This window comes from Schistocerca serialis, chromosome 3 (genome assembly GCF_023864345.2).
Source record: "Schistocerca serialis cubense isolate TAMUIC-IGC-003099 chromosome 3, iqSchSeri2.2, whole genome shotgun sequence".
Taxonomy (NCBI): Eukaryota; Metazoa; Arthropoda; class Insecta; order Orthoptera; family Acrididae; genus Schistocerca; species Schistocerca serialis.
The window spans coordinates 65765266-65780000 of record NC_064640.1 but is presented as its reverse complement, the minus strand read 5'-3'; the positions used below and the strand labels follow the sequence as shown (position 1 = coordinate 65780000).

Genomic DNA, 14735 nt, shown 5'->3' with positions numbered 1-14735 from the left:
GTGAGGGTGAGGGGGGGAGGGGGGAGGGGGAGGGTGAGAGGGGAGGGTGAGGGGGGAGGGTGAGGGGGGAGGGTGAGGGGGGAGGGTGAGGGGGGAGGGTGATGATGAGGGTGAGGGTGAGGGTGAGGGGGGAGGGTGAGGTTGAGTGGGGTGGGGGAGGGGGTGGGTGAGGGGGGAGGGTGAAGGTGAGGGGGGATGGGGAGGGGGAGGGTGAGTGGGGAGGGTGAGGGGGAGGGGCGATGAGGGGGAGGGAAGGGGTAGGGTGGAGGGAGGGGGAAGGGAAGGCGTAGGGTGGGGGGAGGGGGAGGGGAAGGCGTAGGGTGGGGGAGGGGGAGGGGAAGGCGTAGGGTGGGGGGAGGGGGAGGTTAGGATGTGTGGAGGGGGAGGAGTAGGAGGAGGGGGAGGAGGCAGTCAAGTAGAACCCACCATGCCATTTCATTTCAAGGGATTGATGAGACCACAGTGAGTAGTCCACAGCAGTAAACAAGACAGGCTGCCTTCTCAGGAGAAACAACATCGACACTTGAATCAGAGGCAGGTGTGTGTAGACTACCAAATTTCAACCTTTCACTTGCATGAGATGTCAACTTAGCACCATCACCGGAATGAGAAACGCAGTGAGTGGATCACAGCATAATACTGAAATGAGGTTTACAGCTGTGAAAAAGGGTGAAAAACCACCTAATATGAATACGAAAGGTAGTGAGGTCCCCACACAACATATTGTCTTACCTGAGTCATTTAAGTTAATCTCTAGAGCTTTTGATGGAAATAAAGATGAACTTAGATAATTTTTAGACACCTGTGGACATCCAGCACTTGAACTAATGCCAAGTCATAGTTATAGTGTGCTATTAAAATTTTTTAAAACATGGATTGTGGGGTGCAACTCAAAGTAAACTACTCGTATGCAATTTGACAGCAACTTGGTCAGATGTGAAAGGAATTTTAGTGGAGAACTATCAGTCAAAACAGACTCTACATTACCATGCATGTTCATTATTCTCTTGTAGACAGAGAAGGGCTGAAAGTATGGCTCAAAGGGCAAGTTGTGTTGACACATTGCTACACCAATTGCGAGAAGCCCTCCAGGAAGTGATGAGGGCACCAGATGTTCCTGGTAGCCATGCTCTAGTTGGGAAGCTGGCACAAGTGGTGTTTATGCAGAACATTAAGACTGCTCTGAGAGAGGGAGGAGAGGATGTAACGTTAGCACAAGCAGTAGATCTAGCATTAACACAAGAAGCATCAATCACATCTTACAAAAAGGTTCAGTGAATCCAGTTGCCAGAGAGACTACTGTTTTATGTATAAGAGAGAAAGCCATCATTCGAGGGATTGCACTATGGGGAAACATGTCAGGAAAATTGATGCCATGCAGCTGAGTTGTAATGTAGCATAAAAATGGGCACCCCATCCTCACCATCACCAAGAAGGATAGAGGAAACACTATGCAGAGGTCATCAAAGGGAAACTGGAAGCCTGTGACTGACAATGTGTCATCGATGCAATCTTCAAGGGTATCCAGGACTGGGTGATCAGGCACGACTTGTGATATATTATGTTTGTAAAGAAATAGGACACACATCCTAACAGTGTCATGCTGATGCTAGACTAGCAAATATGACGACTCAGAAACCAGGAAATGAAAGAATGCCATGAGTATACAGTACACCCATGCCGTAGAGTTATACTCAGTAGACTGTAAGGACAGGAATAATTTTGTAAATATAAGATGCACCCAGGGAAGTGCTGGAACATCAAGTTTCATAGCAGACAGTGCTGCTCAGATTAGCATAATAAAGGAATCAGCATTGAATGATACTGTGGCCAGTAATGCCAATGAAAGAATAAAACTTAGAGAGATCATGATGAAAGTAAGAGAGAAGCACGATGGAGCCACAACATTAATGCTGAGGATACAGAGAGAGAGAGAGTGAGTGAGTGTGTGTGTGTGTGTGTGTGTGTGTGTGTGTGTGTGTGAGAGAGGGGGGGGGGGAGGGAGGGAGGGAGGGAGGGAGGGAGGGAGGGAGGGAGGGAGGGAGGGAGGGAGGGAGGGAGGGAGGGAGGGAGGGAGGGAGGGAGGGAGGGAGGGAGGGAGGGAGGGAGGGAGGGAGGGAGGGAGGGAGGGAGGGAGGGAGGGAGGGAGGGAGGGAGGGAGGGAGGGAGGGAGGGAGGGAGGGAGGGAGGGAGGGAGGGAGGGAGGGAGGGAGGGAGGGAGGGAGGGAGGGAGGGAGGGAGGGAGGGAGGGAGGGAGGGAGGGAGGGAGGGAGGGAGGGAGGGAGGGAGGGAGGGAGGGAGGGAGGGAGGGAGGGAGGGAGGGAGGGAGGGAGGGAGGGAGGGAGGGAGGGAGGGAGGGAGGGAGGGAGGGAGGGAGGGAGGGAGGGAGGGAGGGAGGGAGGGAGGGAGGGAGGGAGGGAGGGAGGGAGGGAGGGAGGGAGGGAGGGAGGGAGGGAGGGAGGGAGGGAGGGAGGGAGGGAGGGAGGGAGGGAGGGAGGGAGGGAGGGAGGGAGGGAGGGAGGGAGGGAGGGAGGGAGGGAGGGAGGGAGGGAGGGAGGGAGGGAGGGAGGGAGGGAGGGAGGGAGGGAGGGAGGGAGGGAGGGAGGGAGGGAGGGAGGGAGGGAGGGAGGGAGGGAGGGAGGGAGGGAGGGAGGGAGGGAGGGAGGGAGGGAGGGAGGGAGGGAGGGAGGGAGGGAGGGAGGGAGGGAGGGAGGGAGGGAGGGAGGGAGGGAGGGAGGGAGGGAGGGAGGGAGGGAGGGAGGGAGGGAGGGAGGGAGGGAGGGAGGGAGGGAGGGAGGGAGGGAGGGTGCATGGGGGAGGGGGAAGTAATGCAAGTTTCATGTAATGAAGGTAGAGTTAGATGTCCCATATGAAGGAATTTCAGGCAGACTTATGCAAGAGGTGAGTCTTAGCACAGAGAATAATTTGTAATTAGGGAATACTGTGGATATTAATAAGTGACCAAGAAGCAAACTTCCTCAGTGACTTAAAAGGATGCATTGAACACTAACAGAATATCTACGCCTTTATGTGAGAATGAAGCAAGAAAACAGGCATAAATGGATGCATTTTATCACTTTCCTTTATAACACCACACTACATTCATCAACTGGGTTCACTCCATTTGAATTATTTTTCAGGGGAATATGCAACAGTTTTGGTATCCTACGGTGCAATATGGCCTAAGTACAATACAACTACAATGATTATGTAACAGAAATAAAGGAAAGGATACATCAGATGAATCATATGGCATGGAGTTTTAATAAGTAATATAAGATGGAGGGAGGGAGGGAGGAGGAGGTGGAGTCTATCAGTAGGACGGGTTTCACCAGACATGGCCTGCACCTCAACAGGTATGGGAAGGGGAGGTTGGCAAAACTTATAGGTGACAGCATAGGTGGGGGTGGTGGGATCACTCATGGGAAAATTCCGGTAGTTGTGGGTGTTAGAGCTGTACCTTTTTTAGATTGAAGTCAGCTGATAGGTATTTCTGCTTAAGGGAAGTCTCTCTAACAAAGAAACCACTTTCTACAAAGCTTGGGTATCCGATTAATGAGGGAATTAGTATATTTCATCAAAATATACAAGGTATTCGAGATAAAGTTAGTGAACTGCTTATAGATGTTGACTCTGAAATTATTGGTATATCTGAACACTTCTTAAATAAGGAGATAATTCAGAGACTTCCTTTACCAGGATACAGGTTGGCTGGCAGCTTTTCTAGGAGCTCTTTGCGGTGTGGGGGAGTAGCCATGTATGTGAAAAACGGTATCCCATTTGAGTCAATTGATGTTTCAAAGTACTGCACTGAAAAGGTGTTTGAATGTTGTGCAGGTGTGGTTAAATTTAGTGGAGCTAAACTTCTTACTGTTGTTATTTATAGATCCCCAGACTCCGATTTCACAACATTTTTGCTAAAGCTAGAGGAGGTTCTTGGTTCACTTTATAGGAAATACAAAAAGTTAGTTATATGTGGTGACTTCAATATTAATTGTATAAGTGATTGTGCAAGGAAAAGGATGCTGGTAGACCTCCTTAATTCATATAATCTTATGCAAACCGTATTCTTTCCAACGAGAGTGCAAGGGAACAGTAGAACAACCATAGACAATATTTTTGTTCATTCGTCATTATTAGAAGGGCATTCTGTTAGCAAAAAAGTGAATGGCCTTTCAGATCATGATGCACAAATTTTAAGTCTAAAAGATTTTTGTGCTTCAACACATGTTAAATATAGTTACCAACTTTTTAGGAAAGCTGATCCAGTTGCTGTACAGACTTTTGTAAACCTGATCAAGGAACAAGATTGGCAAGATGTTTATAGTGCTGATACAGTAGACGATAAATATAATGCTTTCCTCAAGACTTTTCTCGTGCTCTTTGAAAGTTGCTTTCCGTTAGAACGTTTAAAACAGGGTACTAGCACAAACAGGCAGCCTGGGTGGCTGACTAAAGGGATAAGAATATCTTGTAGAACAAAGTGGCAATTATATCAAAACGTTAGAAACAGTCAAAATCTAAATGCAGCAGCCCATTACAAACAGTATTGTAAGGTGCTTAAAAAAGTTATTAGGAAGGCAAAAAGTATGTGGTATGCAGATAGAATAGCTAAGTCTCAGGATAAAATTAAAACCATATGGTCAGTCGTAAAGGAAGTGGCTGGTCTGCAGAGACAGGTCGAGGATATAGAATCAGTGCGTAGTGGGGATGTCCGTGTTGCTGATAAGTCGCATATATGTACAGTACTTAATAATCACTTTCTGAATATAGCAGGTGAACTAAATAGAAACCTAGTCCCAACAGGGAATCATATAGCGCTCTTAGAAAAAAGTGTTCCGAGACTGTTACCTGAAATGCTTCTCCATGATACTGACAAGAGGGAGATTGAGTTAATAATTAAATCACTAAAGACCAAGAACTCTCATGGATATGACGGGGTATCTAGCAGAATACTGAAGTATTGTTCCACGTATATTAGCTCAGTACTTAGCCATATCTGTAACTTTTCCTTTAGCAGTGGTCGGTTTCCTGACCGATTAAAGTACTCGGTAGTGAAGCCACTTTATAAAAAGGGAGACAGGGATAATGTTGACAATTATAGACCTATTTCTATGCCATCGGTGTTTGCTAAAGTTATCGAGAGGCTTGTATATACAAGGTTACTGCAGCATTTAAATTCACATAATTTGCTGTCAAATGTACAGTTTGGTTTTAGAAATGGCTTAACAACTGAAAATGCTATATTCTCTTTTCTCTGTGAAGTTTTGGACGGATTAAATAAAAGGTTGAGAACGTTAGGTGTTTTCTTTGATTTAACGAAGGCTTTTGACTGTGTTGACCACAAAATATTACTGCAGAAGTTGGAACATTATGGAGTAAGGGGAGTAGCTTACAATTGGTTCGCCTCCTACTTTAAGAACAGAAAGCAGAAGGTAATCCTCCGCAATATTGAGAGTGGTAATGATGTTCAGTCCCAATGGGGCACTGTTAAATGGGGCGTTCCCCAAGGGTCGGTGCTGGGGCCACTGCTGTTCCTTATTTATGTAAATGATATGCCTTCTAGTATTACAGGTGATTCAAAAATATTTCTGTTTGCTGATGACACCACCTTGGTAGTGAAGGATCTTGTGTGTAATATTGAAACATTATCAAATAATGTAGTTCATGAAGTAAGTTCGTGGCTTGTGGAAAATAATTTGATGCTAAATCACAGTAAGACTCAGTTTTTACAGTTTCTAACCCACAATTCAACAAGAACTGACATTTTAATCAGACAGAATGGGCATGTTATAAGCGAGACGGAACAGTTCAAGTTCCTAGGCGTACAGATAGATAGTAAGCTGTTGTGGAAAGCCCATGTTCAGGATCTTGTTCAGAAACTAAATGCCGCTTTATTTACCATTAGAACAGTATCTGAAATAAGTGACATTTCAACACGAAAAGTAGTATACTTCGCATATTTTCATACGCTTATGTCATATGGTATTATTTTTTGGGGTAATTCTTCTGATTCAAAAAGGGTATTTTTGGCTCAAAAACGGGCTGTTCGAGCTATGTATGGTGTAAGTTCGAAAACCTCTTGTCGACCCCTATTCAATAGTCTGGGAATTTTGACATTGCCCTCACAGTATGTATTTTCTTTAATGTCGTTTGTTGTTAGCAATATTAGCTTATTCCCAAGAGTTAGCAGCTTTCACTCAGTTAATACTAGGCAGAAATCAAATCTGCATGTGGAATGCACTTCCTTGACTCTTGTGCAGAAAGGAGTGCAGTATTCTGCTGCATCCATTTTCAATAAGCTACCACAAGAACTCAAAAATCTTAGCAGTAGCCCAAACACTTTTAAGTCTAAACTGAAGAGTTTCCTCATGGCTCACTCCTTCTATTCTGTCGAGGAGCTCCTGGAAGAGATAAAAAATTAAGCAAATTCCAGTGTTACATTCTTGATTTTCTTTATTTAAACTAACGACTTGTTTCATTTTATCTGTTTCTACAATCGTGTTATAATTTCATGTATTGACTCGTTCCATGACCATGGAGACTTCTCCTAAATGTGGTCCCATGGAACAATAAATAAATAAATAAATAAATAAAATAAGGAGTATTATGGTCAAACTCAAAACCAAAAGGAATTCAAGGAAGGAGACAAGGTATTATTAAAAGATGAAAGTGTGAAAACAGGATGGTCAGTATAGTTAGAAAGCCCATGGAGAGGACATTTTCATGTTGTGATGACTAACGGACCAAGTGTAGAACGCCTATTAACAAATAAGATATTCATAACAGTACACACAAACAGATTAAAGAAGTTTATTTAACTTTAGTCACAAGAGGTTGTGGTAAAACCAAGTTCATTTGCTCTGAAATATAAAGGGAAAGAACAGGTTAAATTTGATCTTAAAAGTAAAGGTGATTTTATCAACAGGAATTCAAAAGGTATAGGTAAGGGAGACATTGTGATTGGCCCTTGCGGGCAGGCCAACGCTCTGGTCACTTTGTATCGATTAACCTAATTCTGGAAACAGTAGCGAACAGGAAGAGAGGACACAAAGAAGATATCAATGGAGATGTAAAAGTTAGGAGTTTAGAAATTCAGAGATTAAAGCAGGAGGAATAGAGCAGCGTATGCATACACCAATTAGAAAATAAGTTAGGGTTACAAAAAAGAGCAGCAGAGACAGAGATCCAAACGGGAAACAGGCATTTCTGTTTGTGTGTTAATGATCACCACCACACTCATAAGTAAAGGAGTGATGTTTGGACATCTTAGATGCACCATTGAGTGCAGAAAGTGGAGAGAAGGGAAGTTATGACCATGTGCATGTGAACTGTGATCCAGCCCATGGAAAAATTTTGTAAGAAGTCTCCTATTATTTCACTAAAATCATCTGATTGTATCAAGCCCTGTTACAATGCAGATTGTATTGTGATATTGATAATCATCAATAGATACATTTTTATATGCAAAACAAAATGATGAGATGTAAGTAACAATGATGCTTGACTCTTGTAATCCTGGCAGATGTACTGATGCATAAATCACCACAATTATGTATATATCCACTGAGATCATTAGTCACAGTATGAAAGGATGCATCCACCAGCCCCAGGTCACACGACAAAACACCAGCAGCATATTTAAGGGCAGCTGCAAACTGCCATGGCCTCATCCGTTGCAACCAGTCGATGTTTACAGCAAGCTCTCTAGTGCACCTACTACTGACAACCCTGTGCTATGTGGTTCTCTCTTGGACTATGATTTGGACTTTGTGTTACCAACTGTCAACATCTGGGAAGCATATGAACTTAGCTGTCTGCATAAAAGTGGGACTGTCTGCACTTACTGTTCAACCGACAACTGTTTTTTTTTCAGTGAACAAACTGATTGCATATGAGTGCAATGGGAGCACTGGGTGTATTTGAGTATCTTCCAGTTAAATCTACACACAGTGCCCTCCTCCAGTTAACTGTGAGTGTTCACCAAGAGGTGAACTCTCTTGTTTTGTATATTTCCAGTGAAGTTGGAACTATTACGTCCTGTGATTTATTTGTACATAATTTTTGTTTAATAAAATCAGTGTTGTTGAAGAATTGATTTACAACAATTACAATCTCACCTCTCTCATCAGCAGCTTCTCGAGATGACCTGTATCGGGTACTGTCTTGCAGCCTTTCTTCGTAAGCTTTACGACGATTTACTGAGTCTTCGACTCTTTGACGTCTTCTCATTTCTATCACAGTAAAAACAAGACAATACATTTAATATTCTCTTGCAATAAAAACACATGACAGATATTTTATACTAAAGGTAAAGCTGCCCTCAATCTGAAGACTGGTTTTTAAAACTGTACTGTTTTAATATGCATGGTCCTATTGGGGGATAAGCCCTTACCTTCCCCCAACATTCCAGCTGAGTTACTCAGGCAGTTATAGTGGGATGTGGACTCCAAACCATGGTGATGTCCAGAATTTTTCACATACACAAATAACTGTGAGGGTTGAAAAACCAATAAGGGACCAACTCTTACCTACTAAGCTACAAAGACAAATAAAAAACACAGTGGGTATATAATAGTAGGTCCCTACATTTTCCTGTGAAATACACTTACAATGTGAAATGCTACCTAAATCAGTCTTCTTTTCTTCTGCAGACTGCTAAAACGTAGAGGCTACATTTTATAGATATAAACTGATGAAAATACATGTTCACAAAGTACCTTAAACCAGTTATATGTATTATATGCTGGTATCTGGAACTCTCATGACAAAGTAATTAATTCACTTCAATTTATGTTAACTTCTACTTTTAAGAAATTCTGCAAATTTAAACTGCATGTTTTAACCATCATAAACTAGTTTATGGTCAGCTTAGTGGCTAACATGAACTGCAATGGAAAGCACTACACAATAAAAAATTATTGAGGAAAAATTAAGTAGTAAGTGTGTATTATTTCCAAATTCTAATATAGTTTCTCCTGTTTGTGAATTGTAAGTCTGCATGAAACGGGGAGGCAAAGCAAAAAGAAAGTAAAAATTATTCCTATCAAGAAGGAAAGAAAATGAGGAATCACTGTCCCGCTGATGATATCATTAAAAATGGGACACAAGTTTGGATAGAGGAAAGATAGAGAGGGAAATTGGACATGTCCTTTGAAAAATACCCATTTCAGCATTTGTCTTATCCGATTTTGGGAAACCACTGCAAATTTTTATCAGGACAATTGGACTCAACACTGAATCACGCTCAGTCCCTCAGTTCCAAGGTGAGGCCAGTCTACTTACCACTGTGCCATTTCACTCACAAGGGAACGTTCTGAAGCGTAAATAAATGATTTTGATGAAACTTGGTGGGTGTGTAGACAGTATAATGTTATATGTATTTTTTTTTCTTGAGCCCAATTTCACTTTTAAGCGGTGAAACACACCCCAAAAGGTAAATTGGCATATTTGGTTTGGAGGCAATATCTTCAAAATGATGATATACAAACTACTGTTTCATATAGAAGTTGATATGTAATTAATGTCCTTGAAAAATGTATACTCAACATTTGTAGTAATTTGAAATTTTGCAAACTACCCAACTATCAATTAATTAACTTTAAAAATTGAAATTCTTGTTACAACATAAATTAAGGAAGCTTTCAGGCCACATGCATCGCTGTGTAACAAAGCTGGTTTCTGAAATACCATTTTCAGAAAATAAGCTGCACACAATGTGCTGTCAGAGTATTTTTAACTTACCCAATTAAAATATCTTAACACTCACATTATTATTCTAATTATTTGATTTAATTGTATTTATTTCATGTACTAATTGTTATTTTATATTTTACATTCACACACACAAATATATATATATATATATATATATATATATATATATAACAGAGGGAAACATTCCACGTGGGAAAAATATATCTAAAAACAAAGATGATGTGACTTACCAAACGAAAGCGCGGGCAGGTCGACAGACACACAAACAAACACAAACATACACACAAAATTCAAGCTTTCGCAACAAACTGTTGCCTCATCAGGAAAGAGGGAAGGAGAGGGAAAGACAAAAGGATGTGGGTTTTAAGGGAGAGGGTAAGGAGTCATTCCAATCCCGGGAGCAGAAAGACTCACCTTAGGGGGGAAAAAAGGACGGGTACACACACACACACACACACACACACACACACACACAAGCAGACATATTCCTGCTTGTGTCTGTGTGTGTGTGGATGGATGGATGGATGTGTGTGTGGGTGTGTGTGCGCGCGCGCGAGTGTGTACCCGTCCTTTTTTCCCCCCTAAGGTGAGTCTTTCCGCTCCCGGGATTGGAATGACTCCTTACCCTTTATCATGATACAAAATCATTACAACAATAATAATAATAATAATAATAATAATAATAATAATCTGTACAGAAATGCTTTGACACAATGTTTTTTATACCATGCAATTTCTTCACATAATATACAAGATGGAGAACACATTATAACACAAAATTCAGCAGTATTTAAAATTGTTGCAGGTGATCCTCTAGATATCCTGATTTGTATCAGGCATATTTCAGTACACTGGTAAGCTTTGGCAAAGATAATTGATTATGTACTAGTGGCTGCAGCTTGATTATATTGTTTCTCAAGTGAACATTGACATCATAATTATTCAACAGAACTATATCTGAAAATCTTCTCACCATTTGTACCTGTGGCGAGCACTTTGGGATCACCAGGTGAACAAGTTCCTTATGCTCAGGTAATATTTTAATCATTTTCTATCATAGTAATGAGTTACCTATTACTTTAAATTAACAACATACCCACATTTACATTATTAAAAAAATAATCATGAATGTAAAGCATAAACTAAAATTTCCCAAAAATGGTATTTCAGAAAGCAGTTTTACTACACAATGTATGTGGCTTGAAAGTTGCTTTAAGTAGTAAGAAAATTTTACACTTTCGATGATCAATGGTGGTTGGGTGATTTGCAGAATTTCAAATCACTGCTAAAGTTGACGGTACAGTTTTTGAGTGTGCTAATTACATATAAACTTTTACATGAGAAACACTTTTTATATATAATCGCTTCCAAGATATCCCCTTGAAACCTAATATACCAAATTAACTTTTAAGGTGCGTTTTATTCCTTAAAAGCAAAATTGGGCAAAAACAAAAAGAAAAAATATGTATTGCTTTATTTTGTCCACTCTTTACATTTGTCCAGTTTCATCGTGATTGTTTATTTGAACATGGAAATGTTCCCTTGTCTGTAAAAATCTTAGCGCATTCTCACACATTCAAAGTGGAACTATGTTTAAGCCATTTTTTTCCTTTGTCAGTTCTTGCCCTTACTATCCTAACACTACCCAATGAAAATATATCACTAATTCCTTCACTCAATCTGTTTTCTGTAATTCAGGATCTTATTCCTATTGATCCATACCCACCCAATAGTATGTTGTGCCTACTTTTAGCTATTTTTAACAAGTACCAGCATGTATGCGTGTCGAAATTCCACACAAAAATTGAAGATTAGGCAAAAACATCATTTGTACATTTTCTGACTCTTTAGTATAGTAAGTTTTAATGCATAGTTTTGTTTCTATGAGCCTACCTCTTCTTATGTGCGCTCTTCCATCAGCAACCAAGTCTGCAGTTTCTTCATCACCCAAAAACTGGTGAAATCCTATCCATGACACAATACGAGACCCAACATTAAAGTAAGTTGCAAGGCAAAATGCCAGGACGGCTATAGGAAAATATACATTGAAGCCATCCGATATAATGGGCACAACATCCATATGTCCCATTACCTGTTAAAAGAAAAGAAAAAAAATATATATTTTCACAACTATGTATGCCATCATGTCGATGTTTCCATAATACATACACAATTCTGCTTTGCTACATAACTAATAAAAAATTTATATTTGAATATGTGTGTGACAACAATTTACGAATATTGTGAAAGTAATATACAGTAAGAGGTGATTTTTAAATAAATACATATTTTGTTGTATCGATATCAGAGTATATGTAAGAGATTTACATTGTCTTGCAGTCACAAAATGTATGACTTGCAATTAGCTCATGTGATGTAAGATGGCACTCACAATACAACTATTTCTCAATACAAATAAGAATCAGCAAGTAAGTAAACAGTAGAAATTTTTTGACAGTAGCGAAGATCTCACATTTTAGTGGTTCTTCAATGTCCAGGAAGATAACATCATAAAAATAACAAACTATTTCAGTAACATACCAGCCTGCTATCATCTAGTAACCTAAAGTACTGAAGGTAACCACACACAAGAATTGATTATTTATGTTTGTGTACTGCCCATCCCACTCTTCAGCTATACCCAAAATGAAAAAGTTTATGAATCTGCACTAACAAGACCACTAGTATTAACATCCTTGTGATGAACACTGCCTCCCTCAACCTTTGTTGGCATTTGTTTTTGAGCAGGTCTACAATATGTTTCCATAAGTTGCTCGATTGAAATCTGATGTCTCAGTTTACTAAAGTATTGGCAATGCAAATGTCCACTGACTCTCTTACAATCATTATCACATTAACTCCCTCCATCAGAGTATTAAGCTCAATATGAAAATAAGCAGAGGCAGTCACTCATCACATATGAATGTCCTAATTTCATGGACAACAGATGGGTCTCTTGGACAGAGGATCCACTGCCTTGCATATAATGTAATACTCCGAGACAACATATTCACTCTCATTACCATATGGGAACCTGCCTTACACATATATGAGGTGCAATTTTGAGTGAAGCAATGCCTCATGCAGAGAGGAGCTGGCACGTAGACATAATATTGCAAGATTTTTTTTATCACAACCTGGGCACATTTTCAGCTTTGGTATAATTGTGTCACGTGGTGGGGGCTATGCAAAAATATATAATCCTCACAAATGTGTGCCCCATTTCAGTGAAACATACCTAAGAATGATTTGCATCAAATAAATAAATTACATAAGCAAATGATACATGGTCAACATTCTTGTTAACAAGAACATCCTGTAATCATGAACAATGACTGCAATACAGTAAGTGAATGTAGCACTAATTTCTCACTGTGTTAAAGTGTTTAGACTGCTCAAGGCTTTATCATGACTGACTATAGAAGGGAATTGGAAAAACTGAGGTAAGGAAATACAGATGGTCAAAAGCAGGACGTTTACAGAAAAGGTTTAGCAACAAAACTATGGGGTAGGTTTTGAAAGAGCAGAGAAATGGGGGGTTATCCTGAAATGAGTGGAAATGCCTGGCAGGAGTTAAGTTTTGTGTCCAGACAACTGGTTCTAAACATTTAACTTTAAGGTATTGTTATTAAAACCAGGTATCCAAAGTGACCTAATTTTGTGTGAGTAAACAAAACTGTCATCATGTTTGTCACTCAAGGGTAGGAAGCTGATATATCTACAACGTTTAACTCATGCTCTCAATTTCACAACAAAATAATGACAGCTAGAACTCAAACAGACCAGGAAAATGATATCCACTGGATATATTACATAGGTGGTACTAAATGGAATATAAACTCATTGTCTTTTCAATTTCAGACTTCATAAAATTCAATAAAAATTACACAATGATGAAAAAATAAGCGCCTACAACTAATTACTGTATCCGTGCCACTCAAAAGTAGTATTGTATATATACAACAGCACCTACCTGTGTGTAGTAAGTCTCCATGATGTGTGTTTTTATGACATGGCTATCCATGTGGATCAGTCCCAAAAAATTTAGGCAAATAGGTGGTGTGAGCCTACATAACATCATTCCAGAGAAGATAAGTGAATATTCATCTGTCTGATGATGTGGAGCAAGGTAGTAGAGGTTTAAAAATTTAATCTTGAGAACTGTAGAATAGGCGCAATAGCACAAGTATGCAATGACCAATGTTGAAAGAACCTAGTGATTAGAGAAATACATATATTAAAAAATTACATGGCTGAATGAAAAAACACTACAAAATCTCACCAAAAAGTTTTGCAATAAATCCTTCAAATTAAGAAAGATATAAGAAAATACCTAATTAAAAAAGTTATGTTTCTTTTCTTTTTCTTCATTTTCTTTATAATTTATTATATTACAATGGATATAAATGAAGCAAAAGAACCAAAAATATATTTTGAAAAATAGTAAAGTAGTTAAATACTCAGTGCTTCCACTGATACATTAATTCAAAGTCTTCCTTACTTTGGCCAATATTGCTTGTACATGCATTCTAAAGCTTTCCCACTTTTTCAGATTTATTCAGAACAAAGAAAGGAAACTTCTGATTTAATGTCTCAATGCCAACACAGTCATTTGAGATGAAGTATAAACTCAGATTAAATAAATATAGACTTGGAAATCAGCAGTGACCTTGTTGTGTGATGGTTGTGGTGGTGGTTACTAGATGTTTGAAACTGATCATTAGCGCCTGTACTAAAATTCTTGTACCAAGCATGACTACAATTTGTAAGACCACTATTTACGTAAAACTAAAACACTTGCAGAACAATTATGGAAGTCAGTTTACAAAACATACCACAATAGAAATAGGCTAACCAAAGTACTTAGAAAAACTAAATCAAATTAATGTGTCAGGCTGAACTAAAAATGGATGATCTTCCACTCTGCAATAAAAAATCTTGATTAGATTATATTATATTTACTTTCATTCCAATTGATCCATAGTGAGGAGGTCCTCCACGACATAGAACATGTCACA

General features: G+C 39.7%; 1 protein-coding gene across 1 annotated transcript in view; it reads right to left on the bottom strand.

Moving 5' to 3' along the window:
- The window catches only part of LOC126469716 (LMBR1 domain-containing protein 2 homolog), a 111393-nt gene that overhangs the window by 6854 nt on the left and 89804 nt on the right, over positions 1-14735 (bottom strand). The window contains exons 8-10 of the mRNA XM_050096906.1: positions 13691-13930; positions 11611-11809; positions 8121-8234 (exon numbers count right to left, since the gene is read on the bottom strand). Of these exons, the coding sequence (XP_049952863.1) occupies positions 8121-8234; positions 11611-11809; positions 13691-13930 (553 nt within the window). The remainder of the gene's footprint in view (positions 1-8120; positions 8235-11610; positions 11810-13690; positions 13931-14735) is intronic.